This window comes from Cucumis sativus, chromosome 1, assembly GCF_000004075.3.
Source record: "Cucumis sativus cultivar 9930 chromosome 1, Cucumber_9930_V3, whole genome shotgun sequence".
Lineage (NCBI taxonomy): Eukaryota > Viridiplantae > Streptophyta > Magnoliopsida > Cucurbitales > Cucurbitaceae > Cucumis > Cucumis sativus.
The window spans coordinates 15158838-15181407 of NC_026655.2; the positions used below are offsets into that span (position 1 = coordinate 15158838).

At 37.3% G+C, this 22570-nt stretch overlaps 1 protein-coding gene and 2 long non-coding RNA genes across 3 annotated transcripts; 1 reads left to right on the forward strand and 2 right to left on the reverse strand.

The window, feature by feature from the left end:
* Nucleotides 1-371: 371 nt before the first annotated feature.
* Nucleotides 372-15947, reverse strand: LOC116401803. The gene is made up of 3 exons (XM_031880382.1): nt 14792-15947; nt 6546-6551; nt 372-574 (listed from the first exon to the last, which is right to left on the reverse strand). The coding sequence occupies exons 1-3, from the start codon at nt 15831-15833 to the stop codon at nt 525-527; spliced, it is 1098 nt and encodes a 365-aa protein (XP_031736242.1). The 5' UTR covers nt 15834-15947; the 3' UTR covers nt 372-524.
* Nucleotides 15948-16495: 548 nt separating this feature from the next.
* LOC116401805 lies at nt 16496-17815 on the reverse strand. The gene is made up of 3 exons (XR_004214188.1): nt 17511-17815; nt 17288-17414; nt 16496-16540 (listed from the first exon to the last, which is right to left on the reverse strand). It is a non-coding gene; the product is annotated as an uncharacterized LOC116401805 (long non-coding RNA).
* Nucleotides 17816-20599: 2784 nt separating this feature from the next.
* Nucleotides 20600-21602, forward strand: LOC116401804. The gene is made up of 3 exons (XR_004214187.1): nt 20600-20678; nt 20764-20813; nt 21552-21602. It is a non-coding gene; the product is annotated as an uncharacterized LOC116401804 (long non-coding RNA).
* Nucleotides 21603-22570: the final 968 nt, after the last annotated feature.

Sequence of the window (22570 nt, forward strand, 5' to 3'; positions counted from 1 at the left end):
GTAGAACTATGTGTCACTAAATATTTATGTTGTAAATAAGGTGTATCTATATATTAAATCACATCATAAACATATTATAATTTACGAGTATATTATAGTATATATTGTTCATTTAAAAAATATATGACAAATAGAAGGTATATAATTATACGAAGTGAGAATATGTATGTATGATGTTCTCACTGCATATTATATATACACTAAGAATGTGTATTTTACTGTTTTAGTAGTATTTACTATATAAATATATATTTTAAATATTAATTATTAATGAATATATATGTAACGACCCAACTTTTCTAAGTAAGTCGAGATCGTTAATTTTTAACAAATAAAGACTTTGATTAATATAAAACAAAACGTAAACAATTAAAAAAAAACATCTTCAAGTCAGGCCTGATTTTTAAACATTCAAGAAAACATAAAATAGTACTATTTACAACAAACGTTTGTAAACTAAATTTCAATTCATTTTAAACCTCACAAGAACCCATAAGCGGAGCAAAAACACGTTTCCTAAGGCATCACGCTTCCTTCCTGCCCCTCGCCTGTTTGCCGCCTTTATTACCTTTGCCTGAAAATTAAACATAAGAAGGGTGAGTATTTTAAATACTCAGTAAGAGACCCTCTACTGGTCCCGTCAGGAGAAAATAAATTATTAACGATCTATTGGGACACCCTGTACAGTCACATTCTTGTGATCCCGTAGGTTACACATCTTAGTCTAACGCCCCGATGGACGTACATATCAGTCTAGTGTTCTGCAGAAACACATATCAGTCTAATGCTCCCGAAGGTGCAAAATAAATTGGTGATCCCGTGGGACACCTACAAGGTACACATCCCAATAAATCTAACAATTTTCCCCTCATTCCATTCAATCCATCCTTCAGTTGCTTCAAAACATAAAATTTTTTCTCTCAACGTCCTAACAGTCAACTTACTTTACTTTAGTCATCTGTCCGTCAATAATATACTAATACGTCAGTCAATCAACTATACAGTCAATACACCCCTCAGTTCACCAGCACACAATCATACTTTAGCGTAATCGTACACCCAATCTAAACGAGAATCACAAGTTCATATCTACATCTCATACCAACACAATCTACAATCTTCGTCATGTCCACATACACACACTTATATATATTTTCCATGACATTCACGATATACATTCGACATTATGTCTACTTCAATTCACATGCATTCATATATATTTTCAGTCAAACCACAGTATACATTCAACACACATACAGTTCACAATCACAATTGAGCCCAATAGAAAATCCCTTACCTGAAAGTTAGGGAAGCTCCTTAATCAACTAACGTCCTCGAAACAATCCTAAGCATAACAACATAAAATTCAATTACTTTCACGATACATATCCCACTTATTTTCCTCAACGTAAGTTTCAACTCACCGATATAATGGCGAACTGAACCTTCAACAATTCACAATCTGGTTGTGAATGTAAGGGAGCCTAACGTTACTCCCAACACCTCAACGCACGACTCGAACTCGCAGCAAAATCCTAAGTGTGGGTCGGTTAGCGGTCGGCCAAAGGGAACGTGGCGGCTGGGCTTCACAGATGGAGACCGTCGCGAACAGACCGCGAATCTGAACGGTTACAGCAAATCTGAACGGTTACAGCAACTAGTCGGCCGACGTCGATAGCAGGTGGAGCGGCGGTTGTGAGCGGGGAGCGTGGTCGACGGAGACAGAATCGGCGATGGAGACGGCAGATTGGCGCGCGGGACGACTGCTGCAAGGTTGCTTCGCGAACCGGAGATGGCGGCCGACGGTTGCAGACGGAGAGGCTGCAGCGGCAGCTGGGTATAGTAGAAAAGAAAGAGAAACGGAAGAAGAGAAATTTGGGGTGGCCGGCCGTAGAAAACGAAAAGAAAAGAGGAAGAAAAAAGAAGAAAGAAAAGAGAAAGGAAAAGAGAAGGAAGAAAAGAGATGGTTGTGGTTGTAGGTTGAACAGGAAGAGAAAGGAAGAAGATGAATAGGAAAAGAGAAAAATAAAATAAAATATTATAAGTATATTTTTTTCTTTCTTTTATTATTATTCTTTTTTCTTTTTTTTCTTAAAATAGAATTATTAATAATAATAATATAATTATAATATATTATTATTACTTTTCTGTTTCCTTTACTTTTCCTCTTCCCAAAACAAACATTCTCTCTCTTCATTAAATACTATCAATTCCAACTTTTTATCCCTTCTTTAAAATAACAAAATTTTAGATTATTCAAACTAATTATATTATTTCCAATAATATAATTTTCTCATCCTTCCATAACATCAAACACATATATCTATACTCAAAATCCTAAAATAAATTACCAAGATCATTCTCTTTTATTCATCCATAACAATATAAAAAAAATCAATTTTCATAATTAATTAGATATTCTTTCATAAATATTCAATTAATTATAATCTTCACAAAACAAACAAATCTCTTAATTTATCTAAAATAACACCCAAATAATTCCAACTTAAATTCAATTCCATTAAGATAAATTAAATTTAAAATTACCTTAAATTTTGGGATGTTACAATCTTCCCTCCTTTTAGAAACTTTCATCCTCGAAAGTACTAATCCTCAATAACTCTATAATATCCCTGGGTAATGAGCTCTCATATCATCTTCTCGTTCTCATGTCGCTTCTTTAACTCGATGATTCTGCCACAATACTTTTACTAATGAAATTCCTCTATTACGAAGCATCATCACTTCTCTAACCAGAATCTCAACTGGTTGCACCACATAGCTCAAATTCTCGTCAATCTCTAGTGGTTCATAGTCCACTACATGAGATGGATCTGCCACATACTTTCTCAACATCGAAACATGGAAAACATTATGAATTGCAGAGAGAAATGGAGAGAGAAATGGTGGTAATGCTAAACGATATGCCACAACACCAATTCTCTTTAAAATCTCAAACGGTCCAACAAAACGAGGATTTAACTTCCCTTTCTTCTCAAAATGCATAACATCCTTCATAGTTGCTACCTGCAAGAACACCTTATCTCCCACATCAAACTCAAGGTTCTTTCACCTCAGATCTGCATAACTTTTTTTTTTTTCTACTTTGCGTTGTTTGCGTACGTACTCTAATATTCTGAATAAACTCATTAGTAGACTAAACCAACTCATAACCCATCAATCTCTGTTCACCAACCTCATTCCAACAAACAGAAGTTCTACAACATTTACCATACAAAGCTTCAAACGGTGTCATGCCAATGGTAACCTGAAAACTGTTATTATAAGCAAACTCCATCAAATGTAAGTGAGAGTCCCAACTACCTGGAAACTCTAGAACACAAGCTCGTAGCATATCCTCTAAAACTTGGTTCAAACGTTCAGTTTGGCCATCAGTCTGTGGGTGAAAGGTTGTACTAGAAATCTAACCTCGTTCCCATGGCAGTCTAAAGTCCCTTCCAAAACTTGGAAGTAAAAAGTGCATCTCGTTAGAGACAATAATACGGGCACTCCATGTAGTCTCACAATCTCAATCAAATATAATTATGCTCATTTACTAGTAGTATAAGTGGATTTTTTTTTTTTTAAATGAAATGTGTCGATTTCGTAAGCCTATCGACAATAACCCAAATCACTGTGTAACCCTTCAGGGTTTTAGGCAATTATATAATAAAATCCATAGATACATTCTCCCACTTCCACTCTAATATACTCAAAGGTTGCAACAAACCTGTTGGTTTCTATCTTGGTGCTTTAACCTGCTAGCACACCAAGCACTTACTAACAAGATCTTCCATTTCTCTCTTCATATTACGCTAGTAACAAACTCTTTTCAGATCCGGATACATTTTTGTGCTACTTGGATGCATGAGAAATGGGAAACTATGAGTCTCAACCAATAACCTTGTCTTAATTGCATTTTCTGTTGGCTCACATAATTCTCTCTCAAACATAAGTTCATCATCAAAGGATATGGAAAACTCCTTAACTTGCCCTACTTCTACTAGGCAATGCTTCTCAATCAAATAAGGATCAATGAATTGAACCACAAGAATTCTTTGTCTCAAGATCGGATGTACTGACAACTGAGCTAACTGTGAGGTGACTTCCCCCACTAAAACTACAATCTCAGCTCTCTCGTGGTTTTTGTCTAATGAAACCTGTCTGGTAATAAGTGCTGTCAAAATGTGATACTTTTCTACAAAGAGCACCAACTTCCACATTCGCCTTACCTAAATGGTACAAAATCTCACAATCATAGTCATTTACTAACTGAAACCATCTTTGCTATCTCATACTCAACTTCTTTTGAGTGAAAAAGTATTTTATACTCTTTTGGTTAGAAAATATCTATATCTTTTCATCATGAATATATAGTGCCTTCAAATCATTAATGTAAAAACCACAACTGTCAATTTCATATCATAAGTTGGACAATTTTCCTCATGACTCTTCAACTGACGAGGAGTACAAGCAACTACTTTAACTTGTTGAATCATAATACCTTTTAAACTTTCCTAAAAGCATCACTATAAATTACGAAACTTTCTGAACCATCATGTACGGTAAGCACGGGAGTTGTACAAGCTTCTGCTTAAGATCCTGAACACTATCCTCATAGGCTTTGTCCCAAACAAACAGAGTCCCTTTTCTTAGTTAACTGAGTCAAATGAGTAGCTATACGAGAAAATTCTTATACAAACCGTTAGTAATAACCTGCTGAACCCAAAAAGACTACGAACCTCACTGACTATGAAAGGTTGAGGCCAACTGGTAACGACTTCAATCTTTTATGAGATCCACATAAATGTCATCTCTAGATACCACATGGCTTGGAAAGATACTTGGCCTCATCCAAAACTCACATTTTGAAAACTTTGCATACAATTTGTTGACTCGAAGAGCCTCTAAAACCATGTTAAATGCTCCTCATGCGCTGTCTCTATTTTGGAATAAATTAAGATATCGTCAATAGATACAATCACGAAAGTGTCTAAGAGATCGTTAAACACTTTGTTCATCAAGTCGTAAACATTGTTTGAGCATTTGCCAACTCAAAAGACATCATAATGAACTCATGATGTCCATATCACGAACGAAAATCTGCCATAGGAATGTCACTGTTCTCTAATCCTCAACAAGTCATAACTTTAATGTAATTCAATCTTAAAGAACACGGAATTATTGCAGTTGATCAAACAAATCCTCATTCATTGGTAAAAGATATTTATTCTTAACCGACACCTTATTCAACTTTCTACAATCAAAACATAAGTGCATCGACCCATCTTTCTTCTTAATAAACAAAAATTGGTGCATCCCAAGATAACATACTTCGTCGAATGTAGTCCTTGTCAAACATTTCTTTCAATTGCACCTTCAAATCTTTCAACTCTGTTGGGGCCATTTTGTATGAAGCTTTAGATATAGGAACGAGTCTAACTCTATCTCAATAGCAAGACCAATTTCTGTTTAGCGCGGTAATCTTAGAAACTCTTCTAGAAAAATATCATAATACTTTTTCACCACTGATTCAAATAACAAAGAAACATCGACTTCTCTGGTGTCTACCACACTAGTCAAATACAACAAGTACCCTGGTCAAGCAACTTACTAACCTTCATAGTTGGGATAACTTTTAGCGAAACGATAGTTCCAACCTCTTTGTACTTGAAACTAGCCTCTGGAGAAGGATTAGAAACTACATTTTTGCTGAACATTTTATGTTCACATGGTTAAACTACATTCCAATTTTCAAACTCCAAACTAGTAACTTTTCATTCACGAGAAACTCAAAATTGTTTCTTAAAGTCACATCAAGACAACCATGCTCATCTTCCTTGTTTCTTTTCCAATACCTCCATTCTAAAACCATTTAATGTGTTTCGTATAAACTTGACCGTGTATTTAGTCCTCGTTAAAACCACCTACATAACTTATTTTTCTTAGATTTCCAATCACAAAACAGACAATTTCGCTAACAACGTCTTACTTTTCTACTACTCGACCACTCCTTTGAACACCTCTACATGACAACATTTTTCCTAAATTTCACCATTAAATCTGTCACCATTAAATCATAACATTCATGTAATTCTAGTTTAACTTAGGCAAGGTCATATACATAAACCATACATATAAGCATAAAGCATACCTGACGAGAGACGAAGGGTCGCGTTAGCCATAGGGACACAAAAACATAGACTTACATCGTAAGTCAGTCTACAGAACCTAAAACTTAGGCTCTGATACCAACTGTAACGACCCAACTTTTCTAAGTAAGTCGAGATCGTTAATTTTTAACAAATAAAGACTTTAATTAATATAAAACAAAACGTAAACAATTAAAAAAAAAACATCTTCAAGTCAGGCCTGATTTTTAAACATTCAAGAAAACATAAAATAGTACTATTTACAACAAACGTTTGTAAACTAAATTTCAATTCATTTTAAACCTCACAAGAACCCATAAGCGGAAGCAAAAACACGTTTTCTATGGCATCACGCTTCCTTCCTGCCCCTCGCCTGTTTGCCGCCTTTATTACCTTTGCCTGAAAATTAAACATAAGAAGGGTGAGTATTTTAAATACTCAGTAAGAGACCCTCTACTGGTCCCGTCAGGAGAAAATAAATTATTAACGATCTATTGGGACACCCTGTACAGTCACAGTCTTGTGATCCCGTAGGATACACATCTCAGTCTAACGCCCCGAGGGACGTACATATCAGTCTAGTGTTCTGCAGAAACACATATCAGTCTAATGCTCCCGAAGGTGCAAAATAAATTGGTGATCCCGTGGGACACCTACAAGGTACACATCCCAATAAATCTAACAATTTTCCCCTCATTCCATTCAATCCATCCTTCAGTTGCTTCAAAACATAAAATTTTTTCTCTCAACGTCCTAACAGTCAACTTACTTTACTTTAGTCATCTGTCCGTCAATAATATACTAATACGTCAGTCAATCAACTATACAGTCAATACACCCCTCAGTTCACCAGCACACAATCATACTTTAGCGTAATCGTACACCCAATCTAAACGAGAATCACAAGTTCATATCTACATCTCATACCAACACAATCTACAATCTTCGTCATGTCCACATACACACACTTATATATATTTTCCATGACATTCACGATATACATTCGACGTTATGTCTACTTCAATTCACATGCATTCATATATATTTTCAGTCAAACCACAGTATACATTCAACACACATACAATTCACAATCACAATTGAGCCCAGTAGAAAATCCCTTACCTGAAAGTTAGGGAAGCTCCTTAATCAACTAACGTCCTCGAAACAATCCTAAGCATAACAACACAAAATTCAATTACTTTCACAATACATATCCCACTTATTTTCCTCAACGTAAGTTTCAACTCACCGATATAATGGCGAACTGAACCTTCAACAATTCACAATCTGGTTGTGAATGTAAGGGAGCCTAACGTTACTCCCAACACCTCAACGCACGACTCGAACTCGCAGCAAAATCCTAAGTGTGGGTCGGTTAGCGGTCGGCCAAAGGGAACGTGGCGGCTGGGCTTCACAGATGGAGACCGTCACGAACAGACCGCGAATCTGAACGGTTACAGCAACTAGTCGGCCGACGTCGATAGCAGGTGGAGCGGCGGTTGTGAGCGGGGAGCGTGGTCGACGGAGACAGAATCGGCGATGGAGACGGCAGATTGGCGCGCGGGACGACTGCTGCAAGGTTGCTTCGCGAACCGGAGATGGCGGCCGACGGTTGCAGACGGAGAGGCTGCAGCGGCAGCTGGGTATGGTAGAAAAGAAAGAGAAACGGAAGAAGAGAAATTTGGGGTGGCCGGCCGTAGAAAACAAAAAGAAAAGAGGAAGAAAAAAGAAGAAAGAAAAGAGAAAGGAAAAGAGAAGGAAGAAAAGAGATGGTTGTGGTCGTAGGTTGAACACGAAGAGAAAGGAAGAAGATGAATAGGAAAAGAGAAAAATAAAATAAAATATTATAAGTATATTTTTTTCTTTCTTTTTCTTTTCTTTTATTATTATTCCTTTTTCTTTTTTTTTCTTAAAATAGAATTATTATTAATAATAATATGATTATAATATATTATTATTACTTTTCTGTTTCCTTTACTTTTCCTCTTCCCAAAACAAACATTCTATCTCTTCATTAAATACTATCAATTCCAACTTTTTATCCCTTCTTTAAAATAACAAAATTTTATATTATTCAAACTAATTATATTATTTCCAATAATATAATTTTCTCATCCTTCCATAACATCAAACACATATATCTATACTCAAAATCCTAAAATAAATTACCAAGATCATTCTCTTTTATTCATCCATAACAATATAAAAAAAATCAATTTTCATAATTAATTAAATATTCTTCCATAAATATTCAATTAATTATAATCTTCACAAAACAAACAAATCTCTTAATTTATCTAAAATAACACCCAAATAATTCCAACTTAAATTCAATTCCATTAAGATAAATTAAATTTAAAATTACCTTAAATTTTGAGATGTTACAATATAGTTTACTACATGTTGTTACAACATACTTAAGATATAAATGTTTATATGACTAACAACATAATATTACTATAAGATAAACAAAAAAATAAAGAACAGATTGAATTGAAAAATATTTTCGATTACTGTATGTCACTATATATGTCTGATTGTATATATCTCTAAGCAATATTACATAATGAGGTAGTATATATGTAACAAATCACATAATATATATGTATTATGGAGTAGTATAAATGTAATTGTTGAGCAACAAATTTCAACCAATGAAATTACACCACGTCGTCGCACCCAAGTTGTGATGATTATAATTTGATTGGATTTGGGTAGTCAAGTTTTCCAACCCAATTCAAGCCCCTGATAAAAAATCAGGCCAAACAAAGGGGCCTAAGCCCACTAAGAAAATGGGCCCAAGCCCAAGTCCAAGCTCAACAACACAACAAGCAAATGGGTCCAAGCCCACATAAAGTCAACAAATTTTCTCTATAAGTAGAGACCTTTGTCATTCATTCGAGAGATCTTTTGTTGAAGGAAGAAATGAAGATCTGAAGTACTGAAGCTTTGAAGAATTGAAGATTCAAACTTCTATAGAGCTCTCAAGACGTGCAAGTTCTTATCAACTTCGAGATCATCATCTTCTGAAATATTGAAGACTTGGAAGATCAAAATTTCCTTAAATTCCAGAAGACTGAAGCTGAAATAGACCGAACCATTTAAATTCGGTTTGGACTATTTGAGACAGCAACAAACTGTGTTTTTTGTTTTGTACATAAATGGTGTGGTTTGATTCGGTTTTAACAAGCGGTTCAATTTACACCGTTTAGACTTGATCTTATATAATGTGAAATTATTTTTTTTCTTTGAATTTTTATCTAAGTGTACTCAAATTGTATACCATGTTACAAAATTAATTGCAATAAATTTTTTAAAATTTTCAAAAATATCATAAATTGACTAATATTTTATACAAATATAGAGTAAAAATGACCAATTTACTCTTTTTATTATTAATAATATATTAAAAATAAAAAAAAAAAGTGAACCACGTTTAAGATTTTCATTTATTAAATATTCTATTAAAATATGGATTAAATTCTATTAAAGTAATATTAATAATAAAAATTGTCCTTAGTTTGCTTTTTATGATTTTATTAAAAAATTGTCCTTTTTTATTTTGCATTCTTTTTCATATATTTTATATAATTATAGTATATATTGAATAATATAATGTATATTTTATTAGTGAAATGTTCTTATATCAATTTATTTATTTATTTTATTTCAAATGACATTATATCCTTTTTTATTTTGCATTCTTTTTCATATATTTTATAAAACACGTTTCCTATGGCATCACGCTTCCTTCCTGCCCCTCGCCTGTTTGCCGCCTTTATTACCTTTGCATGAAAATTAAACATAAGAAGGGTGAGTATTTTAAATACTCAGTAAGAGACCCTCTACTGGTCTCGTCAGGGGAAAATAAATTGTTAAAGTTCTATTGGGACACCCTGTACAGTCGCAGTCTTGTGATCCCGTAGGATACACATATCAGTCTAACGCCCCGAGGGACGTACATATCAGTCTAGTGTTCTGCAGAAACACATATCAGTCAAATGCTCCCGAAGGTGCACAATAAATTGGTGATATAGATATACACACCTAATCTAAACGAGAATCTCATACAAACACAATCTACAATCTCCGTCCTGTCCACATACACACATTTATATATAGATTCCATGACAATCACGACATACATTCGACGTCAAGTCTACTTCAATTCATATACATTCATATATATTTTCAGTCAACCCCAGTATACATTTAACACACATACAGCTCACAATCACAGTTCACAATCACAATTGAGTCCAGTAGAAAATCCCTTACCTGGATCTTTATATAAAATTCCTTAGTCGAACTAACTTCAACAAACAAACCCCAAGAGTAAAGAATCGAACTCCAACAAAGCTTAAGGCGTAACTCAAGGACACTAACTCCAAATCACCGATGTCGCCTTCAAGAACAAAGATCAATTCAACCAATTAAACAACATCACATCTTAATGTATTTACAAATGTAAGACCTTATTACCGAACAATCTCATCCTTACCAATATCTTGTAACAAGACTTTGACAATCGACGTTAAATAGAAGTTGCCGCAGGATCTACACAAAAGACATCGTGCAAAACACTTTTGCACGCGAACTGGTCCGCGATTCGTAAATGGGACAGCGGGTATCGACGAAGGCAGAACGGTTCGGACGTTCAACAGCAGTTACGCGTGGACGGGAGTAGCCCGGCAACGTAGCCGAATTCGTGCGATGCGGCGTGACCTGCGTCGGCGAGGCTGTTCGTGACTGAGGCGTGCGACTTGCCTCGCGGACGGAGATAGAGACGGCGGAGACGGTTGCAGAACCGTGGCTTCGACAGAGACAGAACCGGCTGAGACGGCTGGGCAGCGGCGGAAGAGCAACGGCGCCGCATATCTGGACTGGCAGCAGCGCGGTCTTGCTTCGCGGCGGGGCTGCGGACGGAAGAAGAAAATGGAAGGAAAGGACCGGAGATTGGCTGCGGCAGGACGGGAAGAAGAAGATAGAGGTGGTGGTTGCGGCGGAAAGAAAAACGGAAGGGAAGGGAGGCGACGGTTTGCGAACGGGAGAGAAGGGGGAAGGGATCGGCGCACACGCAGAAGAAGAAGGAAGAAAAGAAAAGAAAAAGAAAAAGAAGAAAAGTAAAAATAATAAAGAAATTTTTTAATATTAAAATAATATATATAAAAATAAAAAAAATATATATATATATATATATTTACCTTTTCTTTGGGCATTACATTCTTCCCTCCTTAAGAAACTTTCGTCCTCGAAAGTTCTAATCCTGAAATAACTCTGGATAACGAGTCCTCATCTCTTCTTCTCGCTCCCATGTCGCCTCTTCAATTCGATGATTCTGCCACAAAACCTTTACTAATGGAATGCTTCTATTACGAAGCATCTTTACCTCTCTAGCCAGAATCTCCACAGGTTGTTATACATAGCTCAAATGCTCATCAATCTCCAAGGGTTCATAGTCCACTACATGAGATGTATCGGCCACATACTTCCTCAACATCGAAACATGGAAAACATTATGAACTGCAGAGAGAGATGGTGGTAATGCCAAGCGATACGCCACAACACCAACCCTCTCTAAGATCTCAAATGGTCCAACAAAACGAGGACTTAACTTTCCTTTCTTCTCAAAACGCATAACACCCTTCATAGGTGCTACCTTCAAGAATACCTTTTCTCCCACATCGAACTTAAGGTCTTTTCGCCGTACATCCGCATAACTCTTTTGTCTACTCTGCGCTGTTTGCATACGTGCTCTAATCTTTTAAATAGCCTCATTAGTAGACCGAACTAATTCAGGTCCCATCAATCTATGTTCACCAACCTCACTCCAACAAACAGGGGTTCTACAACATTTGCCATACAAAGCCTCAAATGGTGCCATACCGATGGTAGCCTAGAAACTGTTGTTATAAGCAAACTCCATCAAATGTAGATGAGAGTCACAACTACCTGGAAACTCTATAACACAAGCTCGTAGCATATCCTCTAAAACTTGGTTCAAACGTTCAGTTTGACCATCAGTCTGTGGATGAAAGGCTGTACTAAAATCCAATCTCGTACCCACAGCAGTCTGAAGTCCCTTCCAAAACTTGGAAGTAAACCGTGCATCCCTATCAGAAACAATCGATACAGGCACTCCATGCAGTCTCACAATCTCAGTTAAATACAGCTCTGCCCACTTATTAGCAGTATAAGTGGATTTTCCTGGTACAAAATGTGCCGATTTCGTAAGCCTGTCTATGACAACCAGAATCACTGTGAAACCCTTCAGGGTCTTAGGCAGCCCTGAAATAAAATCCATCGACACATTCTCCCACTTCCACTCTGGCACACTTAAGGGTTGTAACAAACCTGCTGGTTTCTGTCTAGGTGCCTTAACTTGCTGACATACTAGACACTTACTAACAAATTCCGCCACTTCCCTTTTCATATTCCGCCACCAGTAAAATTGTTTTAAATCCTGATACATTTTCGTGCTACCAGGATGCATTGAAAATGGGGAATTATGGGCTTCATCTAGTAAGTCAATCTTAACTGTACTGTTCGCTGGCACACACAAACGTCTTTCAAACATCAACCCACCATCAGAGGATATGGAGAACTCATCAGTCTGCCCTGTTTCAACAAGGCGACGTCTCTCCATCAAATAAGGATCACTACTTTGAGCATCAACAATCTTCTGCCTCAGAGTCGGTTGCACCGTTAATTGAGCCAGCTGTGAGGTGACTCTTCCCACAGACACTGCAATCTCAACTCTCTCCAAGTCTCGATGCAATGGTACCTGTCTAGTAATGAGTGCTGCCGAATGTGATACTTTTCTACTAAGAGCATCAGCCACCACATTCGCCTTACCAGGATGGTACAATATCTCGCAGTCATAATCTTTTACCAACTCGAGCCACCTTCGTTGTCTCATATTCAACTCCTTCTGAGTGAAGAAGTACTTTAGGCTCTTATGGTCAGTAAAGATTTGTATCTTTTCACCGTACAAGTAATGTCTCCATATCTTCAATGCAAAAACCACTGCTGCCAACTCCAAATCATGTGTGGGGTAGTTCTGCTCGTGACTCTTCAACTGACAAGAGGCATAAGCAACCACCTTACCTTTCTGCATCAAAACACAACCCAGTCCTTTCTTGGAAGCATCACTATAAATCACAAAACTTCCAGATCCATCGGTACAGTAAGGACCGGTGCAGTAACTAACCTTTGCTTTAAGTTCTGAAAACTATCCTCACAAGCTGGACTCCAAACAAACGGAGTTCCCTTCCTTGTCAACTGAGTCAAAGGAGTAGCCAAACGTGAAAAATCCTCCACAAACCTCCGGTAGTACCCTGCTAAACCCAGAAAACTACGAACCTCACTAACTGTAGAGGGTCGAGACCAACTGGTAACCGCTTCTATCTTTGCAGGGTCTACTGAAACTCCCTCACTGGAAACCACATGACCAAGAAAAGCCACCTGCTTCAACCAAAATTCGCACTTAGAGAACTTAGCATACAGTTTATTGACTCGAAGAGTCTCTAACACCTTATGTAAGTGTTCCTCATGTTCGGCTTCAGTCTTGGAATAAACCAAAATATCATCAATGAAGACTATCACAAAAGTGTCCAAGAAATCCTTAAACACCCTGTTCATCAAATCCATAAATACAGCAGGTGCATTAGTCAAACCAAAAGACATTACTATGAATTCATAATGTCCATACCTCGAACGAAAAGCAGTCTTAGGAATATCACGGTCTCTAATCCTCAACTGGTGATAATCTGACCGTAAGTCAATCTTAGAGAACACCGTGGCTCCCTGTAACTGATCGAACAAATCATCGATTCTGGGTAAAGGATATCTGTTCTTGACTGTTACTTTATTCAACTCTCTATAGTCAATGCAAAGACGCATCGACCCATCCTTCTTCTTCACAAACAATACTGGTGCACCCCAAGGTGACACACTAGGTCGAATAAAGCCTTTGTCAAGCAATTCCTGTAACTGTACCTTCAGTTCTTTCAACTCAGCAGGAGCCATCCTATAAGGGGCTCTAGAAATAGGAGTAGTGTTTGGCTCCAACTCAATGGCAAAATCAACCTCTCTATGTGGCGGTAGTCCTGGAAGATCTTTTGGAAATACATCTGGGTAGTCTCTTACCACAGGTTCTGAAGTTAAAGAAGTCTCACCTTCCCTAGTATCCACCACACTTGCCAAAATACTCCAAGTACCCTGGTTGAGTAGTTTACTAGCTTTCATAGCTGAGATTACTTTAGGCAGTACTACTGTTCCTACCCCCTTGAATTTAAAGCTAGATGCAGTAGGGGGACTGAACACAACTTCCTTACGAGAACAATCAATACTAGCATGATTAGTAGCTAGCCAATCCATACCTAAAATTACATCAAAGTCACGCATATCTAATACCAACAAGGTTACGTCCAGCACACGACCAGCTATCTCAATTTCACATGCTTTAATCTTTTCCTTAGACAACATAATTTCTCCAGACGGTGTAGACACTGACAAAACATAGTCTAAGGGTTCCACCTCTAAGCATGCATGCGTCACAAAAAGCGATGAAATAAATGAATGAGAAGATCCCGAGTCAAACAAGGTCAAGGCAAAATGCCCTAACACTGGTAATGTACCTGTCACTACTGTGCCGGCCTTCTCTGCCTCTGATCTATTAGTGGCAAAGATTGTACCCCGCTGTGGAGGTCTCTCTCCCTGACTGCTCGATCCAGCCCCAGTAGATCTCAAGGGACACCTATCAGCCATGTGTCCCTCTTGCTTGCACTTATAACAGACTCTCGTTCCCATCAAACAACGACCCAGGTGGCGTTTCCCACACGTATTACATACTGGCCTCTCTCGAGTAGTGTCTCCTGCACCGCCAGAACTCTGCTGGAAACTGCGAAAAGGATCGCCTGGTCTCAAGTTCCTCTGAGGAACTCCTACAGTTCTCTGCTCTACTTTTCTCTTTTGACCCGACGACGATCCCTTATCAAAGCTCCTTGGCTGTATTTCATCCTTCCCAATGCTCATATCCACTGCCAGACGCAGTGCTTCAGCTTGGGTAGTGGGCTTTAGTGCTCGCACAAAGCCCCTAATTTCATCTCTCAATCCCTTGACGAACCTATCAGCTCTAGCCTGCTCATTACTAACAAGCTCAGGGGCAAAACGTGACAGCATATCAAACTCCTGGTCGTACTCCTCGACTGTCATATATCCTTGCTTCAACTCCAAGAATTCCTGGCTTTTGGCGTCTCTAAGGTTAGCCGAGAAAAACTTGGTATAGAAGCAGTCCTTAAACTGATCCCAGGTAATTTGCCTCACATCTCCACCTAGCATGCGCATTGTAGTCCTCCACCAGATAATGCCTCTGTCCCTCAGTAGAAAAGCAGCACACTGAACTCTGTGCTCCTCGGGACATCTCATGTAATTAAATATGGTTTCCACAGAGGACAACCACATTTCAGCTTTAGTAGGATCCTCCAGTGACCCATCAAACGTCTGAGGGTCATACTTCCGAAAGTCCCTCAAATGTTTCGCCTCAGCAGAAAGTTGGTTCGGTAATCCTTGTGCAGGAGGGGCTGCTGGTGCAGGGGGAACTACAGGTGCAGGTGGAACCGCAGGTGCCTGCTGGTTTTGAGCTATAGCTGTCATAAGTTCTGTAAACCTCTGCTCCATGTGAGCAGACAGTGCATCAAACTCAACGTGAGTCACGGGTGCAGCAGGAATTCGCTGTTCAGCTTGACCCTCAGTAGGCTGATTACGACCTGCTCCTCTACCTCGGCCTCCTACTCCTCTCTACCTCGGCCTCTACGACCTCCTCTACGTACACCTTCCCTTGGCGGCATAATTCCTATTATCCACCAACAACACTCTTTAACAAAATCTTAATCATAAGCATAAGCAAGTCTTTATCGTCATGCAATCTAGTTTAATTTAGGCAAGGTCATGCAAATAAACCATACATATAAGCATCAAGCATACCTGACGAGAGACGAAGGGTCGCGTTAGCCAAAGGAACACAAAAACATAGACTTACATCGTAAGTCAGTCTACAGAACCTAAAACTTAGGCTCTGATACCAACTGTAACGACCCAACTTTTCTAAGTAAGTCGAGATCGTTAATTTTTAACAAATAAAGACTTTGATTAATATAAAACAAAACGTAAGCAATTTAAAAAAAAAAACATCTTCAAGTCAGGCCTGATTTTTAAACATTCAAGAAAACATAAAATAGTACTATTTACAACAAACGTTTGTAAACTAAATTTCAATTCATTTTAAACCTCACAAGAACCCATAAGCGGAAGCAAAAAAACACGTTTCCTATGGCATCACGCTTCCTTCCTGCCCCTCGCCTGTTTGCCGCCTTTATTACCTTTGCCTGAAAATTAAACATAAGAAGGGTGAGTATTTTAAATACTCAGTAAGAGACCCTCTACTGGTCTCGTCAGGGGAAAATAAATTGTTAAAGTTCTATTGGGACACCCTGTACAGTCGCAGTCTTGTGATCCCGTAGGATACACATATCAGTCTAACGCCCCGAGGGACGTACATATCAGTCTAACGCCCCGAGGGACGTACATATCAGTCTAGTGTTCTGCAGAAACACATATCAGTCAAATGCTCCCGAAGGTGCACAATAAATTGGTGATCCCGTGGGACACCTACAAGGTAAACATCCCAATACAATCTAACAATTTATCCCCTCATTCCATTCAACCCATCTTTCAGTTACTTCAAGTCACAAAGTTCTTTCTTTCAACATCCTAACAGTCAACTTATTTTACTACAGTCATATGTCTGTCAATAATATGCTAATACATCAGTCAATCCACTATACAGTCAATGCACCCCTCAGTTCACCAGCACACAGTCATACTTTAGCGTAATCATACACCCAATCTAAACGAGAATCTCATACAAACACAATCTACAATCTCCGTCCTGTCCACATACACACATTTATATATAGATTCCATGACAATCACGACATACATTCGACGTCAAGTCTACTTCAATTCATATACATTCATATATATTTTCAGTCAACCCCAGTATACATTCAACACACATACAGCTCACAATCACAGTTCACAATCACAATTGAGTCCAGTAGAAAATCCCTTACCTGGATCTTTATGTAAAATTCCTTAGTCGAACTAACTTCAACAAACAAACCCCAAGAGTAAAGAATCGAACTCCAACAAAGCTTAAGGCGTAACTCAAGGACACTAACTCCAAATCACCGATGTCGCCTTCAAGAACAAAGATCAATTCAACCAATTAAACAACATCACATCTTAATGTATTTACAAATGTAAGACCTTATTACCGAACAATCTCATCCTTACCAATATCTTGTAACAAGACTTTGACAATCGACGTTAAATAGAAGTTGCCGCAGGATCTACACAAAAGACATTGTGCAAAACACTTTTGCACGCGAACTGGTCCGCGATTCGTAAATGGGACAGCGGGTATCGACGAAGGCAGAACGGTTCGGACGTTCAACAGCAGTTACGTGCGGACGGGAGTAGCCCGGCAACGTAGCCGAATTCGTGCGATGCGGCGTGACCTGCGTCGGCGAGGCTGTTCGTGACTGAGGCGTGCGACTTGCCTCGCGGACGGAGATAGAGACAGCGGAGACGATTGCAGAACCGTGGCTTCGACAGAGACAGAACCGGCTGAGACGGCTGGGCAGCGGCGGAAGAGCAATGGCGCCGCAGATATGGACTGGCAGCGGCGCGGTCTTGCTTCGCGGCGGGGCTGCGGACGGAAGAAGAAAATGGAAGGAAAGGACCGGCGGCTGGCTGCGGCTGGCTGCGGTTGGCTGCGGCGGGACGGGAAGAAGAAGATAGAGGTGGTGGTTGCGGCGGAAAGAAAAACGGAAGGAAAGGGAGGCGACGGTTTGCGAACGGAAGAGAAGGGGGAAGGGATCGGCGCGCACGCAGCAGAAGAAGAAGGGAGAAAAGAAAAGAAAAAGAAAAAGAAGAAAAGAAAAATAATAAAGAAATTTTTTAATATTAAAATAATATATATAAAAATAAATAAATAAATAAATAAATAAATATATATATATATATATACCTTTTGTTTGGGCATTACAGGTTCGGTTTCAATGAAGATTTTTTTTATCATTTTGCGGTTCGATGCGGTTTTAGCTTCAAACCGAACCGCGAACACCACTAATATGTAATGTTGAGATCAACTGAATATGTTTGTAATGTAGGGACTTTGATGAAAGAATTGAAGATTCAGGAAATTGTATGAAAAAAAATGGTTGAATGTTAAATTGACTTATGAATAGTGTATATGAAACAATACATTATATATTTTATGAATGAAATGTTATGCAATCAATTTGTTAAACTGGTTTATTTATTTTATTTCAAATATTTATTTTATATGTAATAAATAATAAGTTATGTTTGAAACAGCAGTATAAGGATATATCATTATATATATTGTTCATTTAAGGTTAGTAAGAATTTTATATTTTGTATTTGAAATATACTATGATATATTGAGTACATCAAAGATGACATCATTTATGTACTATTGAAAATATGAAGTAGTATATATATATGTAACAAATCACATAAGATATATGTATCATGTACTAGTATATACGTCATTATTTATATATACACACCTAATGAAAAAAAGTAGAGTGTGTGGGACCCACGTATATAAATAATGAGAAAATAAAAAATGTTGACCCAATGTAATATATATATAAAGTAAAAAATAAACTATGTAGGGTCCACTGCATGAAAATTGTGTAGGGGTACAAAACTTCACCTCAACTCACCTATTTTTGTCAATAGTTTTGCATTCACCTACTTTTGACATATGTTTCAAAATTTACATTATTTTTTAAAAAAAGTTCTATACATAATAAATAATAACTCGTGATTGAAACAAGAGTGGTTATGTATGAAGGATAGTATATTAAATATAATAAATTGAAAAACTTTGATTGGTACCGTAGATGAAAATTTATGAAAAAATATAGAAATAAAATAACTAAATTAAAAACAGAAATATGAATATTTCAAATAAAAGTATAAATCAACATACTAATAGTTTAATAATAAGAAAGAAAAATTAGTTCGATAAGGAAAGCTTGCATCTCTTTCGTTTATGACAACCACATTTAAAACTTCATTTTAGAATGAATTCTAATATTTTTTTTGTTGACCAACTGAACGTTTTACATTCAATGGGATGATGTCAACTTCAATTACTGTATTATTGAATATATGCATTAGTATGTATGTAACAAATCAAATAAAATACTAATCGAATATAGAAAAATATAAAGAAAATGATACAAAACGTGAAGGAAAAAAACTGAACTATATATGTGTCACAAAATACGTGTTATTATATTTATATAAATGTATATATTGATAACATCACCTGTCTATGTAGTGATATATATTGAAATTCAACTATAAATTATGTAGAACTATATGTCACTAAATATTTATGTTGTAAATAAGGTGTATCTATATATTAAATCACATCATAAACATATTATAATTTACGAGTATATTATAGTATATATTGTTCATTTAAAAAATATATGACAAATAGAAGGTATATAATTATACGAAGTGAGAATATGTATGTATGATATTCTCACTGCATATTATATATACACTAAGAATGTGTATTTTACTGTTTTAGTAGTATTTACTATATAAATATATATTTTAAATATTAATTATTAATGAATATATATATTACTACATGTGGTTACAACATACTTAAGATATAAATGTTTATATGTAAAGTCCCAAAGGTAAAAATATATATATATATACATTTTTTTTTCTTTTCTTTTCTTTTTCTTTTCTTTTCTCTCTTCTCCTTCCTCCCCGTGCGTTCTCCTTCCCGTTCGCAGCAACCGCCGCCCCATCTATTCTCCTTCCGTTCGTGCGCAACCGCGGCCCAACCGCCCCATCCGTTCGCACAGCAACCGCCGTCGGCCATCTCCATCTTCTCTTCTCCTCTCCGTTCCGTCCAAACCCAGATCCGTCGCTGCAACCGTCAGCCGGTTCGTGAAGTGCCGTACGCGTCACCTTGCAGCAGTCGTCCAGATCTGCATCGCCGTGCCTGTTCCTTTCTCCTCCGTTTTCTTCCCGCCGCGGATCCAAGTCGATCTCTTCCTAAATTACGTGTCCCCTATCAAGTCGACGTTCTTCTGCTCGTTGTAAGACGGAGTTACGATTTGAAGCCGATTTTCTTTTCCAGTTGAGTCGCATTCAGTGTTGCTCTATTTACAACCGCTTGATTCGTTCTTGATTGTCATTTTTGCCTCGCCGTGAACCATTGGGCTCATATTTGGGTAAGAACAAGTTATGGTTTTTTTGTGGTTTCTTGGTTTTTGTTGAATGCTGCCATTGGATTTAATTGTTGGCGAAATGCTTAATTCTTGAATGTACATCTTGATTCAGTGAGCGAATCCTTGATTTTCCAAAAGGTTGAAGTGGACTTGATTTTCCACTTCTTGGGTAAGTTGTGGAATTTACGTATGGGATAATTTGAATGGTTGAAACTATTTAGAAAGATGTTGATTTTATGATTGATTATGTTTAGGATTTGATTCATTGGATTTAGTAGATTGAAGAAGCTTCCCCAACTTTGAGGTAAGGGATTTTCTACTGGACTCAATTGTGATTGTGAACTGTGATTGTGAACTGCATGTGTGTTGAATGTATACTGTGGGCTGACTGAAAATATATATGAATGTATATGAATTGAAGTAGACTTGACGTCGAATGTATATCGTGATTGTCATGGAATCTATATATAAATGTGTGTATGTGGACAGGACGGAGATTGTAGATTGTGTTTGTATGAGATGCAGATGTGAATCTTGTGATTTTCGTTTAGATTGGGTGTATGATTATGCTAAAGTATGACTGTGTGCTGGTGAACTGAGGGGTGCATTGACTGTATAGTGGATTGACTGATGTATTAGCATATTATTGACAGACATATGACTGTAGTAAAATAAGTTGACTGTTAGGATGTTGAAAGAAAGAACTTTGTGACTTGAAGTAACTGAAAGATGGGTTGAAGGGAATGAGGGGAAAATTGTTAGATTGTATTGGGATGTTTACCTTGTTGGTGTCCCACGGGATCACCAATTTATTGGGCACCTTCGGGAGCATTAGACTGATATGTGTTTCTGTAGAACACTAGACTGATATGTACGTCCCTCGGGGCGTTAGACTGAGATGTGTATCCTACGGGATCACAAGACTGCGACTGTACAGGGTGTCCCAATAGAACTTTAACAATTTATTTTCCCCTGACGGGACCAGTAGAGGGTCTCTTACTGAGTATTTAAAATACTCACCCTTCTTATGTTTAATTTTCAGGCAAAGGTAATAAAGGCGGCAAACAGGCGAGGGGCAGGAAGGAAGCGTGATGCCATAGGAAACGTGTTTTTGCTTCCGCTTATGGGTTCTTGTGAGGTTTAAAATGAATTGAAATTTAGTTTACAAACGTTGGTTGTAAATAGTATTATTTTATGTTTTCTTGAATGTTTAAAAATCAGGCCTGACTTGAAGATGTTTTGTTTTTAAATTGCTTACGTTTTATTTTATATTAATCAAAGTCTTTATTTGTTAAAAATTAACGATCTCGACGTACTTAGAAAAGTTGGGTCGTTACATTATATGACTAACAACATAATATTACTATAAGATAAACAAAAAAATAAAGAACAGATTGAATTGAAAAATATTTTCGATTATTGTATGTCACTATATATGTCTGATTGTATATATCTCTAAGCAATATTACATAATGAGGTAGTATATATGTAACAAATCACATAATATATATGTATTATGGAGTAGTATAAATGTAATTGTTGAGCAAGAAATTTCAACCAATGAAATTACACCACGTCGTCGCACCCAAGTTGTGATGATTATAATTTGATTGGATTTGGGTAGTCAAGTTTTCCAACCCAATTCAAGCCCCTGATAAAAAATCAGGCCAAACAAAGGGGCCTAAGCCCACTAAGAAAATGGGCCCAAGCCCAAGTCCAAGCTCAACAACTCAACAAGCAAATGGGTCCAAGCCCACATAAAGTCCACAAATTTTCTCTATAAGTAGAGACCTTTGTCATTCATTCGAGAGATCTTTTGTTGAAGGAAGAAATGAAGCTCTGAAGTACTGAAGCTTTGAAGAATTGAAGATTCAAACTTCTATAGAGCTCTCAAGACGTGCAAGTTCTTATCAACTTCGAGATCATCATCTTCTGAAATATTGAAGACTTCGAAGATCAAAATTTCCTTGAATTCCAGAAGACTGAAGCTCAAATAGACCGAACCATTTAAATTCAGTTTGGACTATTTGAGACAGCAACAAACTGTGTTTTTTGTTTTGT

Excerpts from the sequence above, each read along its gene's own strand:
- LOC116401803 (XM_031880382.1), bottom strand. The coding sequence starts at position 15,833 with ATGGAGCAGAGGTTTACAGAACTTATGACAGCTATAGCTCAAAACCAG.